Source organism: Notechis scutatus, unplaced genomic scaffold (genome assembly GCF_049901735.1).
Source record: "Notechis scutatus isolate UNSWTSFEM ecotype Mainland unplaced genomic scaffold, rNotScu1.2 NSCUSCF19, whole genome shotgun sequence".
In the NCBI taxonomy this organism is placed as follows: Eukaryota; Metazoa; Chordata; class Lepidosauria; order Squamata; family Elapidae; genus Notechis; species Notechis scutatus.
This window is the reverse complement of record NW_028263146.1, coordinates 542785-565436: the sequence shown is the minus strand read 5'-3', so window position 1 is coordinate 565436 and position 22652 is coordinate 542785. Positions and strand designations below refer to the sequence as shown.

Here is a 22652-nt window from a genome sequence, read left to right as displayed (position 1 = left end):
GTGGGGGCTCCCCAAGAAGAGGCCAGGCAAGAGAGCGGAGTCCTTCGAGAGGCTGGGCTGAGCCACCCACCCAAACACACCCAGGTCCTGGGGAGGGTGGGGGCTGGACTAGAAGACCTCCAGGGTTCCTTCCAGCTCTATTCTGATGGATTGAAGGGGAACAGATTGGGGAAGCCAAGGAACGTAGTAAGCCAGCAGTCAGGTGATTTTTAAAAATAAAAAGGAGATTTCTTTTAATGATTCAAATAAGACACGCAGGTAGCAGGCGGGCGATGTGGGCGCTTCAGCCACCCTATTTGTAAGAGTTCGCTTTGTGCTTCGGCAGGAAGGAGAAGTTGGCAGGAACGCGGCCCAGCAGCATCTCGCTGGGGAAAGAAAAAAAGAAGAAGAAGAAGAAGAAGAGAAACTTGGATTATTGAGGATGGGAGGCATTCAAAAGGGAGCAGCAAGGCGAGGTGATGCTCCTCTCGGACCTGATCTTTTCATTATATTTCAGTACGTTTTTATTTTATTTTATAGCATTCGAAAATTCCAACTTCAATTGGACAGTGGGTTGTCTGGATGCAAATCGCTTTCAGGAAGTCATCATCATACTATTTACAACAATATTATATTGCATTAATATCAACGGTTGTCAACGGAAAGGGAGGGGGCGGGAAAGGGGTTTGAAAGAGCATTGCAGCAGCTCGGAAACCGAAAGTGCATTCCATGCAGTTTTTCAGAGATTGTAACTAGGTGACTGAAGGTTCTGCTGTGCACAATTCTAACTGGAGAATGTGATCGATGACTCTTGGCTAATGGATGTGTCCCATTGGAGAATGAGACCCATCCTTACAATTTTTATTGACTGTTTCCTAGTATGATTTGATTGCTTATTGTACCCTATGACTATTATTGCTGTATCTTATGATTCTTGACTCTTGGCGGATGTATCTTTTCTTTTATGTACACTGAGAGCATTTGCACCAAGACAAATTCATTGTGGGTCCAAGCACACTTGGCCAATAAAGAATTCTATTTCTATTTCTATTTCTATTTCTATTTCTACTCTATTCTACTCTACTCTACTCTATTCCACTCTACTCCACTCCACTCCACTCCACTCCACTCTATTCTTATTGTACCCTCTGACTATCATTAAGTGTTGTACCTGATGATTCTTGACTCTTGACGAATGTATCTTTTCTTTTATGTACACTGAGAGCATTTGCACCAAGACAAATTCATTGTGGGTCCAAGCACACTCGGCCAATAAAGAATTCTATTCTATTCTATTCTAATCCTATATTCTATTCTATTCTCGGGGGGTGGGGGGTGGAGGGGAAAACCAGGGTCAAGGGTGACAATGAATTCTGTGCCCCAGAAGCACCCAGGCAGTGCCGGACATGTTAACTCCCCATAAATCCTTTTGAAGTTTTGGAAGTTTGGCTCGAGACTCCTGATTTAAATGAGGGTAACTGCCGGAATCCTGACACCATATTAACAACAATAGTAATTATACTATTTGGTTAACCCAAGTTAATGAATCTTCTTGATATCACTAATCCTTTCATATATTTCCCTGTCTCCAGCTCCTGTTTTTGTCAGCTAACAATTGATAAAACAAGTCCCAAGTCAAAAACTATTCAGTTTCTTCCTTTCCTTTCATCGTCTCGTACCTGATCTTAATCCAGTCATCCACGTTCTGGCTGGCCATTAAGGTCTCCAAGTAGTCTCGGCCCAGGTAGTAAGGGGGCCTTTCGTTGATTCGCTGTGGGGGGCACTCCAGCAAGCCCACGGGGATGTACCTGAGCAGTGCCCGAAAAAGGAAAATGAGATGCCCGTGGAGACTCTCAGCCATCCTGGTCATGGTTGTCCCAAAGGTGCTTTTTCAAGAGGCCGCTGGACTTTCTGGTTTTGTTTTTTGGAAGATGTTTTGCTTCTCATTCAAGAAGCTTCTTCAGCTCTGGTTGGATGATGGGGAACGGAAATCTGTAGACATGCTCAGCCATCCCGGTCACGGTTGTCCCCACCATCTAGTCAGAGCGGAAGAAGCTTCTTGGAGGAGAAGTGAAACATCTTCAAAGAAAAAAAAACAAGGAGGTCCAGTTTGCCTCCTCAAAAAAGCACCTTTGAGGAATGGAAGGATTTATACTCCTTGCAGACGGCTGGTCATTTGCATTCTTTTTAAAGAGTCGTTGAGGCCACTTGGAGGTTTGTCTGTATCCTCAGACTTGCCTTGGGGTTGCTGAAATGTGTTGTAGACCAGGGGTGGATGATGTCCTCCGCCATTATAAGAAGGCTCCACCCCCATCTGCACCACTCGGGTGACCCTGAGGACACAGACAAACCTCCAAGTGGCCTCAAAAAAGCTCTAAAAGGATGCAAATGGTCAGCTGTCTGCAAAGGAATATATAAATCCATTCCCCTCCAACCTGTCAGAACGGAAGAAGCTTCTTGGATGAGAAGTGAAGTGTATTCAAAAAACCCAGAAAGTCCAGTTGCCTCTGGAAAAAGCACGTTTGAGTCCCTAACTAGCTAATTCCAGTTCTCTCCTGCAAAAAGGGCCGTCCTGCCCACCACAATCATCTGTGTCAGAGTGTTTGCAGCGTGACTACTATTGTGAGACAACCCAGGAGCGAAACACAGCACAACAGAGGCTTTGTCTTTTAACAGTGGTTGTTAGGAATGATAGTCACCTAACAGTTGGGTTGGCAATATATAAACCAGGATAGTCATTTAATACTGTATCTTTAAGAGAATACTGCAATTGTGATTAGCTGAAGTTGATATACAAGACTGCTATATACATACATGCGTTAGGTAAATACCAGGCAAGCAATCAATCTTCATTACTCTGCACAGAGAACTACAATGGAGACAGAACACGAGGAGAGAGAGAGAGAGGCCCTCTCATGGCCTCCCTTATATAGACAGCTTCTTAAAGCGGCAGTACCCTGCTGACTTATCATCTTGGCTTACAGCCTTGGAGCAGCTGGTCAGCTATTAAATCTTCATTAGCTTAACAATCTGGAAAAATGTACAGGAGCCACGAAGGAGCCTCCCTTCCCCCCCCCCAAAGAAAGTGGTTGCTCACCTGCAGAGGAAGGAAAGCCACTCCAGCAAGAACTTCCTGGTCTTCTCCACACCTTGGGTGTCCGAGCCCCAGTGTTCCAGGCCGTAGTTTGTGTAATCTTGGAGGATGTCCAGCCTCTCTCTGGAAGAGATGTCCCAGTGCCGCTGTTCCTTGATTTCAGTGAAGATCCAAGGTTTGATGAGCGCTCCCCTGTGTGACCAAGAAGAACAGTCATGGCGGCATTCAGAATCTGGGGAGCGTGTTACAAATGGGAGGGGGTCATTCCAGGAGGAACTCGGGTGTGGGCTGGTAGCATTTCTACACGGGCTGTAGACAGGGGTCTTTCCCAGCCCCAGATGATGGATGTATGTGAGGGAGGAGATCATCTGGTGATCTTCTGGCGGGAAGCAAGGGAGCCATTCTGAATTCTCCCTTAAGCAATGTAAGTTTTACATACATACATACATACATACATACATACATACATACATACATACATACATATTAGAGGAGGGAAGAAGAGAAGCTGTTTACCGTGCAATCATGATTCCCGAAACTCCGCTCTGCATGGCTCGGTTAGCGTCTTCGAAAGAAAAAATATCGCCGTTTCCTGTGCCGCAAGAATAATTATAAAAATTAGATAGGTAGATACGGTAGATAGATAAATAAGACAGACAGACAGACAGGGTGAAGATGTGGAGTAATTCAAGGGGAGCAAGCAAAGCCATTCTGAAAACCATGCATGTTTAACTATCCTGCAAGGTAGATATTGATGGATGGATGGATGGATGTTAGATAGATAGATATTGATAGATGGATGGATGGATGGATGGATGGATGGATGGACGCGATAGATATTGACGGATAGGTAGATATTGATGCATGCATGGATGGATGGATGGACAGATGAGATAGATATTGATGGCTAGATGGTAGACGACAGACAGACAGACAAAGATGTCTTGCTGACTAATGCAAGGGAAGCAAGCAAAGCCATGCTGAAAACAAGGCATGTTTTCAGTATCCTGCAAGGTAGATATTGATGGATGGATGTTAGATAGATGGATATTGATAGATAGATGAGATAAAGATGGAGGGATGGATGGATGGATGGATGGATGAGATAGATATTGATGGATAGGTAGATATTGATGCATGGATGGATGGACAGATGAGATAGATATTGATGGATAGATGGATAGATGGTAGACAGACACAGACAAAGATGTCTTGCTGACTAATGCAAGGGAAGCAAGCAAAGCCATGCTGAAAACAAGGCATGTTTTCCGTATCCTGCAAGGTAGATATTGATGGATGGATGTTAGATAGATGGATATTGATAGATGAGATAAAGATGGAGGGATGGATGGATGGATGGATGGATGAGATAGATATTGATGGATAGGTAGATATTGATGCATGGATGGATGGACAGATGAGATAGATATTGATGGATAGATGGATAGATGGTAGACAGACACAGACAAAGATGTCTTGCTGACTAATGCAAGGGAAGCAAGCAAAGCCATGCTGAAAACAAGCCATGTTTTCCGTATCCTGCAAGGGCTGTCCCAGGAGGACTAGGGAAAGGCCAGAATTGGCCGCCACTCACCGAAGAGGGGCATGGGGCTGGCCACTTGGACACACTCCGCGATGTAGCCCCAGTCGGCCATCTTTGTGTACCTCTGCTCCCTCGATCGGCCGTGGAGCTGACAAGGGGCAGAGAAAGGTGCCGTTGGCATGGATGAAATCAACACAGCCAGGCTTGGCTGCCTTCCAGAGTGCCTGGCTGGGGAATTCTGGGAATCTGAAGCCCCCCAAGTCTTAAAAGTTGCCAAGCTGGGAGACTCCCTGCTCTCAACGAAAGAAGCAAGGCGGGAGGGAGCTTCCACTTCTCCCTCTCTCTCCGAAGCTTTGCTAGAGAAACCCCCAGGAAGAGGAAGGACGGGACAGGAATGCTACCCCACTCTTCCTCTCTTGAGCAGCTCTCCACCCCCACCCCCCAACCCCCTGACAGGGAGCAGCCGAGGACGAGTTAGCATTCGGATTTGCCAAGTGGAGCAAGTGGCCAGTTTTATGTCTCTGGGTGTTACCCTAAAAGAGGGCCTGACCTGGGGGTGCTCACATTGCAGCCCTGGTCAAAAGGGCCCAGCAGAGATTATACTACCTGAGGCTTCTCAGGAAACAACCACTGAACGGAAAACCGCTGGGGACCTTCTACCGCTGCACCATAGAGAGCATCTGAACTTACTGCACTTCTGTATGGTTTGCCAATTGCACAGGGGCAGATAGGAAAGCACTCCAGAGGGTGAATGTCATTGCCCAGAGGATCCTGGGTTGCCCTCTCCCCTCTTTGGAAGAGCTTTATAGCTCCCGCTGCCTTAAGAAAGTTCAAAACATCCTCAAAGATCCATCTCATCCTGGGCACCCTTTTTTTTTTGAACTATGACCATCTGCAAGACGGTCCAGGAGAATAATAAAAACAAGGACAAACAGGCTGAAAAACAGCTTCTATCCCAGGGCAGGAGCTCTGTTGAATTCTGCTTTATAGTGCAATATTAATGCAATGTCAGGGGCTTTCAATTCAATTGCATGGAATGCGGAGGATGTGCATTTATGTTTTGTTTTTATAGTTATAATATAACGTGCACTGAAGACGGCATTTTATTTCGTTGTACGGGGGTGCAAGGACAATAAAGGAGACTTAAGCTAAAACGAAAGACCTCCATCCCAACCGGAGTGGAGGGAAGCAGGCATCCTATACCGTGACCAACGAGGCTCCCCATTCTCGGAGGTTGGGGATCACTTTATGAGCCAGGTTCGTTTTCTCTTGCACGCCCGTCCTGATCTTAACCGTCAGGGGAACATCCAGGACCTGAGAGAGGGAGGGAGAGAGGGAAGGAGAGGAAGAGGGAGGGAGAGAGAGAGGGAGGGAGAGAAGAGAAGAGAAAGAAAATTGAGCCCATGTGTTGTCCCACTCACCCATGAACGGTGGCTCACGGGGCTTCTTAATGCTCCCCTGCCCCTCCCTCGGCCGCTGACTTACGGAGTTCATGCCTCGGACGATTTGCTCAAACTTATTGGTTCGGGTCATCAGCGCACATCCGCCCCCCTGGGAAGGAGAAAGGAGAAGAGGGCGGTCAGAGGTTATTCCTTTCATTTGACAGGCCGCCTTGTATTGTTTCAAAGCGGTGGACATAGTCAGTCTCCTCTCATTTCCCCCACAACCAGCCCCCGCTGGCTGGGGAATTCTGGGAGTTGAAGTCCACCAGGCTTAAAGTTGCCAAGGTTGGAGACCCCTGATCTAGTGCTCATTTGGAGTTTTTCAGCCCAAGTATGATATACCCAGGGTGCCCTCTTACTACAGTATTAGTTTCAACAGAATATTTATAGTTTTAACTGACCTGCTCATGTGTCTTTTGCTCATATCACTTTGAGAAACAATATTTAACTAGCAATCTTTTTACTTGCATGACAATCCTTCATTGGAGAGTGTGAATGGTGACACCCAGCCCTGAACCTGTGTCTTTGGAGAATCTGATTCATGACACACCCAGGGGGGTGGGGAACAGGGTCATAGGGGATAGTAAATTACACGTCTCAAAGTTGGCTTCATACAAGTTAGTGCCGGACTTGTTGCTCCTAATAAAGCCAAATCTGAGACACGTAATTTACTATCACCTGTGACTCTGTTTCCCCCCCCCCTCCGGCCACTCCCCCCTGGGTATCATAAATCAGATTCTCCAATGATGTTCATGGGCTGGGTGTCATCAATCACTCTCTCCAATGAAGGATTTTCATGGGCAGAAGATCCAGTTGCTCCTAACAAATCTTTTGGGTTCTTTCGAAACTTGGCTTGAGGCTCATCGCAGAATTTGGGCAATCGTCGGAACCCTGACAGCGTCGGCCCACTGGAGCGGGAGCTAACCTTTATTATTCTCAGCCAACAGAAGGCAGCCGTCCATCGGCCCCCAAAATTACACCGACTACCTTGTTGTAGACCAGATCAATCGGGCATCCCACGTTGATATCCACAAAGTCCACCTCGATGGTTTGGTTCAGAAGCTCGGCGCATTTCGTCATGGTGTCTGGAAAGGCTCCTTCCAGCTGCAAACAGAGGAGACGCCAAAAGTTAGCAAGGCACCAGGGAGCCCCTAAACAGAATTAACCGAGTTGGAAGGGACCCCAGAGGTCTTCTAGTCCAACCCTTTGCCTCAAGCAGGAGACCCTACGCCGTTTCAGGCCATTTAGAAAGTGTCAGCTCAGACAATTTCAGGCATGCCTCGTTCTACACCTGTAATGGTTTACCTAAAATTAATCTAAGAGGCAGCGGCATGGCTTTTCACACATTCTGGTTTGAACCTAGTGCTCGTACAGGGAGAAAAAAATTATGATCCCACCAAAAATCAATGGGAATCAGTTAAGAGGCCAAGTAGATACCAGGAGTAGGCAGAGTAACAGTTGGAAGGGCCTTGGAGGTCTTCTAGTCCAACCCCTGCTTAGGCAGGAAACCCTATACCGCTTCAGACAAATGGCGGCCCAATTTCTTATTTGAAGCACCAGTTATAAAGCATCTACAACTTCTGGTGGCAAGTAGTTCCCTGGTGAATTGTCCTCACCGTGAGGAAATTAACACTCCTTCATTCCAGGTTGCTTTTCTCCTTGATGAGTTTCCCACCCTTGTTTCTTGTCCTGCCTTTGGATGCTTTGGAGAAGGAGTTGATGCCTTTCAAATCCTGGAAGGCTGATATCCTGACATTCCTAGTCCTTCTTTTCATCACTCTAGACCAGGGGTGTCAAACTCGATTTATATGGAAGGCTGCATTAGGGCTGCGTTTGACCTCCCGGGGCTGGGTTGGGTGGGGCCAGCTGGATGTCACCCGTGGCTGCCGAGTTCCAAGCCTCCTGCAACCCTTTGCCAGTGAAAATGGAGTTGGGGAGGGCCTCCTGCAGCCCCCTCCCCAGCTCCATTTTGCTGGCAGAGGCACCGTAGGCCAGTCCTTTGCTGTTTCCTTTTAACTCGGGCGGCAGGCCCCAAGCTGCACGGTGGAGGGAAGCCCGGCGGGCGGGTGGGCGGACTGCTTGGAGGAGGCCCCCTCCGCCAGGCACGAGCGCCTGCGAGTTAAAAGGAAGCCGAAAGTTATTCCAGAAACTTTGCCCCAAAGGCAGGCTGGAGCGTCTTCCCGCCGAGGAGCAGGAAGGGCTCTGCCCGGCGGGTGGGCGGGCTGCTTAAACTAGACTTTAAAAGCCTGCTTCCCAGCACCGAGCATTCCTGCAACACCATCTCCTTTTAACTCGCGGGCGCTGCGCCTGGCCCCATTTCGCGCTGCTGGGCGGGCAGGCTGCTTGGAGGAGGCGACCCGGCGGTGCTCCGGCAGCAGCAAGAGGCAGTTTCGCCCGGCTCCGCTCAGGTGTCCGGCTGGGGCTGTCAGGAGTTGCTACCGCCGGCGCAGCTCCAGTGCGGCTCCAGTCCCAGCGTTGCCTTGGGAAGGAAAAGGCAAAACCAGGAGCCGCTGAGCCTGAGCCTCCGGTGCCGCTGCTCCGTTGCAAAGCACCGCCGTGGTTCTTCCTTTTGCCTTTCCTTCCCGAGGCAACGCGGGACTGGAGCCGCAGAGCCGCGCTGGCGGTAGCAACTCCTGACTCAGAGGGCATCCGAGGGGAGGGAGCCTCCGAGGGGAGGAAGGAGAGGAGGGGGAAAGGGGGCGATTCCCAAAAATCTTGTGCTGACCCGGCCCGTCTGTCAAATTTTAAAAGTCAATGCGGCCCCCAAGCCAAAAAGTTTGCCCACCCCTGCCCTACGCCGTTTCAGGCCATTTAGAAAGTGTCAGCTCAGACAATTTCAGGCATGCCTCGTTCTACACCTGTAATGGTTTACCTAAAATTAATCTAAGAGGCAGCGGCATGGCTTTTCACACATTCTGGTTTGAACCTAGTGCTCGTACAGGGAGAAAAAAATTATGATCCCACCAAAAATCAATGGGAATCAGTTAAGAGGCCAAGTAGATACCAGGAGTAGGCAGAGTAACAGTTGGAAGGGGCCTTGGAGGTCTTCTAGTCCAACCCCCTGCTTAGGCAGGAAACCCTATACCGCTTCAGACAAATGGCGGCCCAATCTCTTATTTCGAAGCACCAGTTATAAAGCATCTACAACTTCTGGTGGCAAGTAGTTCCCCTGGTGAATTGGCCTCACTGTGAGGAAATTAACACTCCTTCATTCCAGGTTGCTTTTCTCCTTGATGAGTTTCCCACCCCTTGTTTCTTGTCCTGCCTTTGGATGCTTTGGAGAAGGAGTTGATGCCTTTCAAATCCTGGAAGGCTGATATCCTGACATTCCTAGTCCTTCTTTTCATCGCACTAGACCAGGGGTGTCAAACTCGATTTATAGGGAAGGCTGCATTAGGGCTGCGTTTGACCTCCCGGGGCTGGGTTGGGTGGGGCCAGCTGGATGTCACCCGTGGCTCCCAAGTTCCAAGCCTCCTGCAACCCTTTGCCAGTGAAAATGGAGTTGGGGAGGGCCTCCTGCAGCCCCCTCCCCAGCTCCATTTTTGCTGGCAGAGGCACCGTAGGCCAGTCCTTTGCTGTTTCCAGGTGGCCCCGTGGGGTAGATCTATGAACCCCCCCAGGCTGGACACCCCTGCACTAGACAGACCCAATTCCTGCCACCATCTCCAAGGGAGGCCTCCATTTCTGCTGCTCTCCCTTTTCGGGGGAGGGGGCAAGGCGTCTTCTGCAAAGAAAGCCAAGCGGGTCTTCGCGGCTGAAGCTCGACCTGAGCCAACGGTCTCTCGGCCCTCGGGGGCCCGCGTTCCCGTTCTGCGCCGGGAAGCTACCTGAACCCCGAAGAGATCCTCGCTCTCGTGGCGCTTCAGCAGAGCCCATTCCGAAGACTGTCCCTGGAGGAGGTTGGTGCACACTGCCATCTCTCCGCAGGTGACGTCCGCCCCGTAACCTTTGCATATCCGCCGGAAGGGAAGGTTGCCGCACTGAAATGGCAGAGCAGAGGGCGGGAGGTTGAGGCAAGCCAGCATGGATTCACATGGCGGATGCCAAATAAAAGCTGAGCGCTTCTTTTGGAAAGGAGACGGGAAGGACTCTTCCAAGAAGAATTCCATGAAGACTGGAGTGACTCAAATTAATTAGGATGGATGCTTTTTTTTAAATGATAGCTTTTCCCTGAAAATACGATCTGCCCTGAAAGTAAGTCCTAGCCTGATTTTTACACATGCGCCCAATATAAGCCCTAATTAAGATCCCACCCATTGCAGAGTGGATGGGTAAAAATTAAGCTAGGTTGGGGATGGGGGGGGGGGAGGGAGTGGAGCTGCCCTACTACTTCCCTTTGGGCAGGTGTAGCCAGGCCTCGCACACCCCAACACCTGCCTGGCCAGCCCATTTCTTCTGCAGCCAGCAAGACTGGCAAGACTTTCCTGATGGCTTCTGTAGCTGAGAACAAAGCTCTGGATCGATCCTGAGCTCTGTTACGGGATGCAGGAAAGCCTTGCCAGCTGCAGAACACATTCCTGAAAGCCTCGGACAGCGAACAGGAGGCTGGGGGCGACGCACACAAGTGAGGTTAGTCAGTGGATGACAACCCCGCAAAATAAGATCTGGTGCCTTTTTTGGTGGCAAAAAAATATATATAAAACAGGGTCTTATTTTCAGGAAAACACAGTATGTATGTATGTATATGTATGTATGTATGTATGTATGTATGTATGTATGTATGCGTGTGTGTATATATGTATGTTTTCTGATTGTGGGTATTTGTATGTGGATCTTTGCTCATCGGCTTTGTCTTGTGTCCCTGCGAAATGAACACAAGACAGGTGATATTTCGATGAAGTCTCATTCATCATCTTCAGATGTGTCTGCGTCTACAACTTTGTGCTTCTCAGAGTAAATTTCTGAGAAGCACAGAGCCAGAATACCAGACATGTAAGTATGAATGAACTTAAAAATATATATATATATATATCATATATACACTTCATATATATATATATATATATATATATATATATATATATATATATATATATATATATAGTTATAAAACTTTTAGCTTTGCATGTATGAATTACGTATGTAAAGTATACGCAGATACGCTGGGTTTTTTAAAGTAATGCTGAGCAATATTTTAAAGTTGGTAAAATATTATGGGCTGGATTTGAAAATGTGAGGAGGAACGTTACGTATTGTTCCCCACAGCAAGGGAAGCAGAGGGGGTTTAAAATGTTTCCTTTATCCAGATAAAGAGATTATATTTCATTTTGTCTCTAGTTCGAAATTGCTTCCGGATTTCTGTGTTTGCAATGAGGAAAAATAACAATAAATGAAATAAATGAAACTTTGGTTCTGTTTTTGTAAATTAGACAGGCTTATTGTTGTAGAAATGGCTGGTGCATACGGCGGTGTAAAAGTTGTAGTCGTAATGTTTGACTGCGCCAAAGAGAGTCGGACGTTGGTGCCTTTTTCCTTTCCTTTTCCTTTCTTCCATTATACTCTGCCCCCTCTTTTCCCCTTCCCCTCTTCTTACTTTTCCATGTTGGTTTTTCCTCTCTGTGGCTCCCACCCTCTGGAACATTGTGCACCCCGAAATCTGCACCCATCCCTTTGGCCTTCCTGAAGGACCCCCAAAACCCAGCCCTGCAAATTTGGCCTGGGGCCCTGACGGAGACTAGTCATTCTGGGAGGTGGTTAGGGAATGAAATAAAAGACCCCCAAACTCCACCCCACCTTGTCTACTCCTGCCCCATCTTAGCTAGCTTTCTGTTAATCAAATGGTTGTGTTTACTTGCCTCGATCTTTTACAATATGGGTAGTCCTTGATTCATGACAATTGAGTCCAAAATTTCAATTTGGTTCAGGCCAATTATTTTGTAATGGCCGTTTTTGCAGCCTTTGATATGCTTGATTTTAATTCTCTTAAAAGTTCACACACTGGACTTGGGTTAACCTTGGTGGTAACAAAGCGATTGGAAAAAAAAACCAGTAAATCGAAAAGTGTACTCAGAAATGAGTGGGAAAGTGTTGTGATGGGTTGACCTTTGCTTTTTGATATTCTTGGAGACTTAAGAATCAGGCTAGAAAAGGTTTAACAGATTAACAGATAATCAGAGTTGGAAGGGACCTTGTAGGTCATCTAGTCCAACCCCCCCCCCCCCAAGGTGTGGGGAAAAACAACCTAAGTTCCTTTTGCTCTTTGTCACAGGACTAGAGCTAGGCAGTCCCTGACTTAATGACTGCAACTGAGCCCAAAATGTCTGTCGCTAAGTGAGCCTTGCCCCATTTTGCCACCTTTCTAGCCGCTGTTATTAAATGAATCTGTCAACTCATAAAACATTTTGTATACACATTTTATAGTTGACAACAGAAAGGGGGGGGGGGAGTTACAAAGAGCAGGCGGCAGCGTGGAATCGAAAGTACATTCCATTCATATTTTCTTCAAAGACTGATTAGATGGCTGAAGATTCTGCCGTGCAAAAAAATCTAATTGGAGAGCATGATTGATGACTCTTGGCTATGGACGTGTTTCATTGGATGATACACCCAGAAGGGTGGAGGGTGAAAGCAGGGTGACAGTGACTTACGTATCTCAGAGTTGGCTACTGCCGGACGTAGAATGTTACTTTCAAATAAATCCTCTTTAGTTTTGGGAGTGCGGCTCAAGGCTCATGATTTAATTGGAGTCATTGTCGGAATCCTGACAGAACCACTGCACTTGTGAAGTTAGGAACGCGGTTGTTAAGTGAAATCAGGGTTCCCCTTTGACTCTGCTTCTCAGAAGGTCACAAAAGGGGATCATGTGACCCCGGGACACGGCAACCGTCATAAATAGGAGCCAGTTGCCAAGGGTCTGAATTCGGATCACCTGACTCTGGGGATGCTACGATGGTCATTAAGGGCAAAAACGGTCATAAGTCGCTTTGTTTTCGGTGCCGTCGGAACTTTAGCCCCTAAATCAATGGTCGTTAAGCAAATGGGAAAAAAATTTTTTTTGGGGGGTGGGGCTCAATTATGGTCGTAAATCGAGGACTACCTGTCCGGCTAAGTATTTGCAAGATGGGGGTGGGGAAGACACCTTTCTCGTCCTCGAGAAACCCAAAGAAGCTGAAAAGCTTCTTGGATGAGAAGCGAAATGTCTTCAAAGGGGGAAAACAGAACACCTTTCGGGACACCTAAGATTGGGGGAGGGTGGGAATCCAGTGGGAGAGGGAGGAGCAGGGGAGGGATCCACGGATTAGGGAAGAGCCAGGAGAGGAGGGAAGCATTGTGAGGGGAAGGGGGAGATAAAAAGAGGTTCTCCATCCTACTCTGGAAGTAGGTCAACCAGCCAGAACTGCTCCGCTGGCCTCCTCCTTCCATCTCTACTCTACGGAGATTCGCCGTCATGCAAGTCCTGGTTGTCCCAAAGGTGGTTTTCTTCCCCCCAAGAGGCCACTGGACTTTCTGGGTCTTTTTTTCTTTGAAGACGTTTCACTTCTCATCCAGGGAGCTTCTTCAGCTCGGTCTGGATGGTGGGGAGTGGAAGGATTTAAAGCTGGTCATTTGCATCCTTTTTTTTTAAAGAGAGTTGCTGAGGCCGCTTGGAAGTTTGTCTGTCCCCCTCAGGTCACCTTGGAACTGCTGAAAGGACCCTGTTGTAGACCGGAGACAGGTGACGTGGTCAGCAGTTGCAAGAAGGCTCCACCCCCATTTGCACCACTCAGGTGACCCCGAGGACACAGACCAACCTCCAGGTGGCCTCAACGACCCTCTCAAAGGACGCAAATGACCAGCTCTGTCTGCAAGGAATATAAATCCATTCTCCACCATCCGGTCAGAGCTGAAGAAGCTTCTTGGACGAGAAGCGAAACCTCTTCAAAAGAAGAAGAAAAAAACCACCACTGGATAGTCCAGTTGCCTCTTGGGGGAGAAAAAAAAAAGCACTTTGGGGTCTCCTGCTTCCTCCTTTCTCCTGGCTTCCCCATAAACATGTTAACTTGATCTCACATCCCGAGCTTTCTAGGGTTTGTGTTGGCAAACTGCCCACTAGAAGGACGCCTCCTTACCGTGGTCAGAGGGGCCAGATAGAGCTTGCCACGCAGATCCAGCTGGAAGAGAAAGACAGGAAGAGAGAAACGTGTGAAGGCTGGAGAATCACGGAGAATCTGCTTCCTACCCAACGAAGCCCTGCAGGCAGAAACTCTGCCATTTGTTACTGGGAAGGGATGCAGGGGTGCGTACTGGGGCAGGGGTGTGTGTGTGCTTTGAGCCATGCAAAACTCAGCAGCCCCTGAAGGGCACCCCTCGCCCGAGTCCCTTCTCTGCCTGAAAGGAGATGCCAGCTGAGGAAGGGGGAGCCAACTGGGGAGAGTCTCTGGCTCCCATTTCTTCCTTTCCTTTAGGCAAAGTCTTAAATGTAATTTGGGAAGAGCGGGGAGACGATTAGAACTCTCTGTGAGGGAGGTGGGCGGTTTCTAAATTAATTAGACAGACAGACAGACAGACACATATAGATACATAGACAGTCAAATAAGTAAAAGTTAGATAATAAAGATGACATAGAGATATAGATAATAAGTTAAATAATAGAGATAAAGTTAGATAATAGATAACAGAGACAGACAGACAGATCTCCATCATCTATCAACTTATCTAACTTTTGTCTGTCATCTAAGTTAGAGAGATAGTAGAGAGATGGGACAATCAGACAGATAAGTTAGACGATAGATGACAGATAGCTAGAAGTGGATACATAAATGTTAGATAATAGAGACAATATAGACAAACGGATGATAGCTAAGTTATAGATGATAGAGACAGAGAAAAGTTAAATAGACGATAGAGATGATAGACAGTGATAAAGTTAGATAATAGATGATAGACAGATAGAAGATAGATGTTAGATAATAGATAGAGAGACAATATAGATGGACAGAATAGACAGGTGATAGATAGTAAATAAATGGATTAGCTAAATAAATAGCAGACAGACAAGACAGATCCATCTCCCTCTTTCAGTCTAATTCACAGCCTCTTCCTGGTGTCGGGGGAAAACCAAATCAGAAGCTTAGCTGTACTTCATAAAAATTGAAGAGAGAGAACCCCACAAAGGTCTCCCTTTTTTGATGAATGTATTTCAGTTTTTCTTTATGTACACTGAGAGCATTTACACCAAGACAAATTCCTTGTGGGTCCAATCACACTTGTCCAATAAAGAATTCTATTCTATTCTATTCTATTCCTATATTCTATTCTATTCTATTCTATTCTATTCTATTCTATCCTATCCTATTCCTATATTCTATTCTATTCTATTCCTATATTCTATTCCTATTCCCTATTCTTTCCAATATTCTATTCTATATTCTATTCTATTTCTATTCTCTATTCATTGCAATCTTCTCTTCTCTTCTCATTCTGTTTTATTCTTTAGGATTCTGAGGTTTATCAGCATTGAAAGCCTAAACAACCAGAACCTGGGCTCACCTTGGGTTTCTCAGAGGGCCTCAGCTTCGCCGTGTCTGCATCCGTCACCGTGCCCACCCTTTTCAGAGTGGGTTCTGCTGCAGGAAGGGGACTCCCCGCGGTCCCCAAGGCAGAACCGACTCCTTCGGATGGGCTAGAGCTGTTTGGTGCCTCCAACCTGGCCATTCCAGGCTCCTTTGTCCCTTCAGAAGCGGGGCAGTCCGACACCCCCGTCTCCGGCACCGCAGCCTGGGTGCCAGGCCTCCTTGCCGGGTGGGCCTTGCCCAGAGAACGCAGGTACTCGCCCGCTCTGGCAAAGGGCATTTTCTTCTTCCGCAGCTGCTGCTGGACGTCCTTGCTGAGGCTGTTCCGCACCGCCAGCCTCCCTTCCCACTGTTTCAGGAGGTCGGCATTCACCAGGTTCTTGTAGCCCTCTCCCAGGTGAGCCCCTGCGAACCGGCAGGTGGCCCCATAGGTGCACCTGCCGAAGGTCTCGAACAGCAGGCAGCGCCCCCCGAGGTCTGGGGGCTTGGCCGCCATGTACTCCTTGAGGTCGTGCAGGAAGCGGCAGCTGGAGCCGTAGAAGCATTTTTCCAGGCGTTCCTTGGGCGAGAGAAAAGAATGGGTGATGGGGGAAAACTGGCAGATTATTTTTTTTTTTAATAAAATGTTAATAGTCCCAAAGCTGGGTTTTTTTTTTTTTTTCAGGAGGCAACTGGGCTTTTCTTGTTTTTCCTTTTGAAGACATTTCGCTTCTCCTCTTAGAAGCTTCTTCAGCTCTGACTGGATGGTGGGGAAGGGAAGGGATTGATACCCCTTGCAGACAAAGCTGGTCATTTGCATCCTTTCGGAGGGTCGCTGAGGCCACTTGGAGGCTCATCTGTGTCCTCAGGGTCACAGGACTACAGGAACCAGGAGCACCACTCAGGTGACCCTGAGGACACACAGGTAAACCTCCAAGCAGCCTCAACAATGCTCTAAAAGGATGCAAATGACCAGATGTCTGCAAGGGGGATAAATCCTTCCTATCAGAGCTGAAGAAGCTTCTTGGATGAGAAGTGAAACGTCTTCCAAAGAAAAACACAAGAAAAGTCCAGTTGCCTCCCGAAAAAGCACCTTTGGGGCAACCAGGACCAGGATGACTGAGAATCTCTACAGACTTTTAAATTTTTATCTTTTGCACAGATGATTTTAAATTTGATTCCCCCACAATCTAAAGGCCTCTGCCTCACCGACCCCCTGGCCATCTGTCACCCTCACCTAATACGGTCTTCTGCATTTTGGACTGACCCCTTGCCAATTTGTTCTGAGCGTCTCCCAGCTATAGTGAAATCCTTTCAGCCTTTTGGGAATCTCTGGGCTGCCTCCTGTTCACAGAACTAGCAGTGACATGGTAGCAACCTTACAATATCTGAGGGGCTGCCACAAAGAAGAGGGGGTCAACCGATTCTGCAAAGCTCCTGAAGGCAGGACAAGAAGCAACGGATAGAAACGAAACCAGTTCTGTTCTGTTCTATTCTTTTATTCTCTTCTATTCTTCATTACAATATTCTATTCTATTCTCAATTCTATTCTGTTCTATTCTACTCTGCTCTGCTCTCTACATTCTATTCTATTCTGTTCATTAAAAAAAATCTATTCTATTTTATTCTATTCATTCCAATATTCTATTCTACTCTTCATTCCAATATTCTATTCTATTCATCTTGTTCTATTCTATTCTATATTCTATTCCTACTCTACTCTTCATTCCAATATTCCGTTCATTCTAATCCACTCCTGTCCTGTCCTTCCAGTATTTGAGGGGCTGCCACAGAGAGGAGGAAGGGGTCAAGCTATTTTCTAAAGCACCTGTAGGCCAGACAAGGAATAATAATGGATGGAAACTGAACAAGGAGAGATTCAACCTGGAAATAAGGAGAAACTTTCTGACTGTGAGAACAATCAACCAATGGAACAGAAGTTGCCTTCAGAAGTTGTGGGAGCGCCATCACTTGAGACTTTCAAGAGGAGATTGGACTACCATCTGTCAGAAATGGTGTAGGGTCTCCTGCTTGGGCGGGGGGTTGGACTAGATGACCTATAATTTCCCTTCCAACTCTGATTATCTGTTATCTGACTCGTCTCCAAGCGTGGGCCACCCATAGACAAATTTACCTGAACTACGGAGGGGCACAAGCGCTGCTTTTCGTAATGAGTCGGCTTCATGCAATGGCGGTTCTTGTTCTGCCCCCGCAGCCTCTTCCGTCCCGGAGGCTCTGGGGCGCTCTCACCGGCCAAGGCAACTTCCGCAGGCTTCTCTTCTCCAGACCCATCACGTTCCAGCTTCTGCAGCTTGGCGGGAGGCTCGTCTGGCTGGGCGGCCTGAAGATAGTTGTTTGCCCCGTCTGAATCTTTCCTCGGCTTCTCTTCCTTCTCAAGGTAGGCGTGGAAGTCCTCTTTCGTGCAGCGGTATCTCAAGGGAGAAAGATTGCAAACCCTCTGTTAATTCGGGGGGTTTTAAATCCCTTTTGCCAGTTTCTATCCCATCTGATCACTCGCCCCCCCTCCCAAAATCTATTCATCAAGTGGGCAATTCCCAAGCATGTTTAATTTTTTATTTGTAAGGTTGGAGGGCGACTGTCCCAAAGGTGCTTTTCCGGAAGGCACCTGGACTTTGCTTTTCCTTGTAGATGTTTCGCTTCTCATCCAAGCTTTCCTTGGCTCTGAAAATTGAACTAAAGACATTTCTTGGATGAGAAGGGAAATTTTGGTCGCCATACCTACAAAAAAAAAAGAGGTTGAGACTTTGGAAATAGTGCAGAGAAGAGCAACTAAGATGATCAAAGGCCTGGAGACTAAAACACATGAAGAAGAGCTGCAAAATTGGGGCTTGACTAGTCTAAAGAAAAGAAGAATTAGGGGGGACATGATAGCAACATTCCAGTATTTGAGAGGCTGCCCCAAAGAAGAGGGAGTCAAGCTATTCTCCAAAGCCCCTGAAGGCAGGACAAGAAACAGCGGATGGAAACCAATCGAGGAATTAACCTGGAACTAAGGAGAAACTTCCAAACAGAGAGGACAATTAACCAGTGGAACAAGTTGTCACTAGAAGTTGTGTATGCTCCATCCCTGGAGGCTTTTAAGAAGAGACAAATAACAGATAATCAGAGTTGGAAGGGACCTTGGAGGTCATCTAGTACAACCCCCCCACCCCACCCAAGCAGGAGACCCTACACCATTTCTGACCGATGGCAGACCGGTCTCTTCTTGAAAGTGTCAAGTGATGATACTCCCACAACTTCTGAGGGCAACTCCTGTTCCATTGGTTGATTGTTCTCACTGTCAGAAAGTTTCTCCTTATTTCCAGGTTGAATCTCTCCTTGTTCAGTTTCCATCCATTATTATTCCTTGTCTGGCCTACAGGCGCTTTAGGAAATAGCTTGACCCCTTCCTCCTCTCTGGGGCAGCCCCTCAAATACTGGAAGACTGCTCTCCTGTCTCCCCTGGTCCTTCTCTTCCCTAGAGTAGACATACACAATTCTTGCAACCGTTCATCGTAAGTTTCAGCCTCTAATCATCCTGGCTGCTCTTCTCTGCACTCTTTCCAGAGTCTCAACATCTTTTTTTTTTATAGATGTTGAGACTTCCAAGCCATTTGTCTGAAATGCTGTAGGGTCTCCTGCTTGAGCACGGGGCTGGACTAGAAGACCTCCAAGGTCCCTTTTCAGCTCTATTCTGATTCTTTGTTCTCCAAAGCGCCAGGACAGGCAGGACAAGAAGCAATGGATGGAAACCTGGAATGAAGGAGAAACTTTCTAACAGGGAGGACAATCAGCCAGTGGGACAGTTTGCCACCAGAAATCATGGGCAGTTCCATCATGGGAGGTTTTCAAGAAGGGACTGGACAGCCACTTGTCTGGAATGATATAGGGTCTCCTGCTTGAGCAGGGAGGGCTGGACTAGATGACCTCCAAGGTCCCTTCCAGCTCTATTCTATCCTAAGCAAGGAGAGAAGCAGCCTGGAATTGAGGAGAAGCTTCCTTAACAGTGAGGACAATTCACCAGGGGAACTGCTTGCCACCAGAAGTTGTGGGGGCTCCATCGCTGGAGGCTTTTAAGAAGAGGCTAGTGGGAATCTCCTGCAGGTCGTAACTCCGAGGAACTCACGTGGGGCGGACAAGGGGGGGCTTCCAGAGCTGCGAAGCGGGGAAAAGGCCCTGGGCAGAGAAAAGCTGAGCCCCCAAGGGCCTCGGCCCGCTCGGAGAGGTAGGCCAAAGCCCCGGGGCTCTCGTACTCACTGGGCTCGGATGGGGGCCACTCCGGCCGCCTCCATGGCTGGCCTGCCTTCCCGACCTACTCGGAAGCGCTGGTGGTGGTGGTGGTGAGGAGCCTAGAGCGTCCCGGATGTTCATCAGCGTGCCGTTCTAGGAATTGTCCTCCAGGGATAACTGTGGCCGCGGGGGCGGGGCTCCCGAGGCTGGAAAAGCGTGGGAAGGAGGTTTCCTTCCCCCCTCCCCTCAGTGCGGGAAAAAAACAACACGTTAGCCGGACTCCTTCAGTAATTACATTTAATTCGTTTCATTAAGTTCTAATTAGCCACAGAATAAGAAAAGGGAGTCAATATTTTCTCTGTAGAAAGAAATATCTCTCTCGGCTTCGTCCCCTCAGTTCCCGCCGCCCGCCTTTTCGCGGCGCGACTGATTCCCTCTTCAACCAATGAGGGAACAAGAGCCGACGGACGTGAGCTCCGTGCGGCAACGGGGCGGGACTCTGACCGGAAGTTGGCAAAAAAGGCGCCAATTCTGAGGGGATGCCTGTGGTGGAACTGCCTCGCAAGTGTTCCCGCTCATTGTGCACTCAGGAACGTGAGGACTGGGATCTTGACTCGCATTTAAGGACCGCAGCAGAGTCAGCGTGGACTCCGACTCCCAGAATTCCCTAGTCAGGCATTTGCGGACTTCTGCTCCCAGGATTTCCTAGCTAGCCTGGGGAAGTGAGAACAATCAACCAATGGAACATAATTTGCCTTCGGAAATTGTGGGAGCTTCATCCCTGGAGGCTTCCAAGAAGAGACTGGACTGCCATCTGTCAGAAATGGTGTAGGGTCTCCTGCTTGGACCGGGGTTGGACTAGATGACCTACAAGGTCCCTTCCAACTCTGCTAATCTGCATATGTGGAATTCTGCCCATCTTAAAGAGGCCAAACCTGAAAAACAATGCTTTGGATAGATGTTTCCCCCATTTTCTTTTGAATCTGCTGGGGAGAGATGGTCTTGCCCTCCCTTCCATGGCTGGGGGGACTCTGAGCGTCTTATCAAGGCTTTTCCTGCAACGTTTGTGTTTCTTTGTTTATAGGAGAAAGGCTTCTTGTGTCAGTGGAACCAGACCCTATAGCAGGAGATGGCAACTATGGCTTTTTTTTTAATGACCAAGAGCTCCCAACAGTGGGAACAATTAACCAGTGGGACAGCTTGCCACCAGAAGTTGTGGCCAGTCTAGAGAAAAGAAGAATTAGGGATAACATGATAGCAGTCTTCCAATATTTGAAGGGCTGTCCCAAAGATGAGGGTCAAATTATTCTCTAAAGCAGGGTCCCCAACCACGGTCCCGGACTGCTCTAAAGCACCAGAGGGCAGGACAAGAAACAATAGACAGAAACTCATCAAGGAGAGAAGCAACCAATTAAGGAGGAATTTCCTAACAGTGAGGACAATTAACCAGTGGAACAGCTTACTACAAGAAATTGTGGGTGTTTCATCACTGGAGGTTTTTAAGGAGAGACTGGACAGCCATTTGTCTGAAGTGCTATAAGTTTTCCTGCTTGATTAGTGGGTTGGATTAGAAGACCTCCAAGATCCCTCCCAACTCTGTTACTCTGTTAAAGAAGAGGGGGGTCAACCTATTCTCCAAAGCACCAGAGGCATGATAAGAAACAATGGATAGAAACTAATAAAGGATTGAAGCAACCTGGAATTAAGGAGAAACTTCCTAACAGTGAGGACAATTAACCAGTGGAACAACTTGCCACTAGGAATTGTGGTTGCTTCATCATTGGAGGTTTTCAAGAAGAGTCCTCCTGTTCAACCTAGTGTGAATAAAAGTCTTAACATTTCATCAGTTGTGCCTTTGGATATGTAGGCTGCAAGGGTGGGTTTCTACCGGTTCTGTCCACCTCTGTAGAACCGGTAGCTCTGAAGAGCAGCAGACATAGAGCCAGACATAGAACCGGTTATATGTCTGCTGATGTTTTTGCCCACTTGCTCTTACTTGATCTTTATTTCCTGATTTTTCAACTTCATCTGCAGAATGAGGTACAGCTGCAGTTAAAAAACAACAACAAGAAAAGAGGGCTGTTTCAAAGGCTGCTTCTGATGACACTAATGAGGTGCTAATGAAGATCTATGACTATTTACAGGCTGGCTCACTGGGCAGGGAAGCTAGTAAATCCCGAACAGTAGTTAACCCTTTCGTATCCCACCCCTGGTAGGCTGTCACAAGTTTTGGAAAAATAAACTGGTTTCTGTTTGTCAAACCTCTCAAGAAGGATTCAATTTATCAGATACTGTAGGCGGCACTATTGTGCTATGCCAGGTTTTGCAGTGAGTCACTCCTGGCACTTTTAGGTACATTTATTTACTCTTGAGTGTATATCACTCTTAGCCCAATGAGCCTCAGCAAGTTATGTGATAGGTTGTATTAAAAATATAAAACATTCTGACTTAGATTAAAAACCCTAACTAAAAATCTATCATCAACTTCGGCCTAAAAGGAAACAAAAGATGGGTCAGTGCATGAACTCCTGGAAAGATTGAGATTTCTGTTCTTAGCAGCTTTCTGAAAACCAACAAGGAAGGGGCAAAGTAGTCACAGAAAGGGACATTTGCAGCAAGATGATGGTTGAAGTGATTTCTTGCAACAAAGCTCTGCAGATGGTGCAGAACCAGCAGGAATTTCAAGGCGAAGTAAATCCGTTGTGGGGACTTGGATCCAGTTTAGCTCATTTCCAGTCCTATTTGGATCCAGAGTTGTGATGTCAGTTTACCAGATCCTAGTTTAGGAGGTATTTCCTCCTAAAGTAAAAGAGTCCTTCTTCCTGAGGAAAGCATGCAGAAAACTAAGGGATCCAATCAACTCAGATCTTTATTAAGGCCAAAGACTAGTATGG

The 22652-nt window shown here is 47.5% G+C and overlaps 1 protein-coding gene across 1 annotated transcript; it reads right to left on the bottom strand.

Moving 5' to 3' along the window:
* Positions 1-206: 206 nt before the first annotated feature.
* Positions 207-20205, bottom strand: DUS3L (dihydrouridine synthase 3 like). Its single transcript, XM_087948775.1, has 13 exons — positions 19786-20205; positions 17663-17960; positions 15527-16108; positions 14107-14148; positions 9886-10038; positions 7046-7162; positions 6102-6167; positions 5820-5930; positions 4668-4764; positions 3590-3665; positions 3077-3265; positions 1659-1787; positions 207-365 (listed from the first exon to the last, which is right to left on the bottom strand). Exons 1-13 carry the CDS (start codon positions 19818-19820, stop codon positions 293-295), a joined length of 1968 nt encoding a protein of 655 aa, XP_087804901.1. The 5' UTR covers positions 19821-20205; the 3' UTR covers positions 207-292.
* Positions 20206-22652: the final 2447 nt, after the last annotated feature.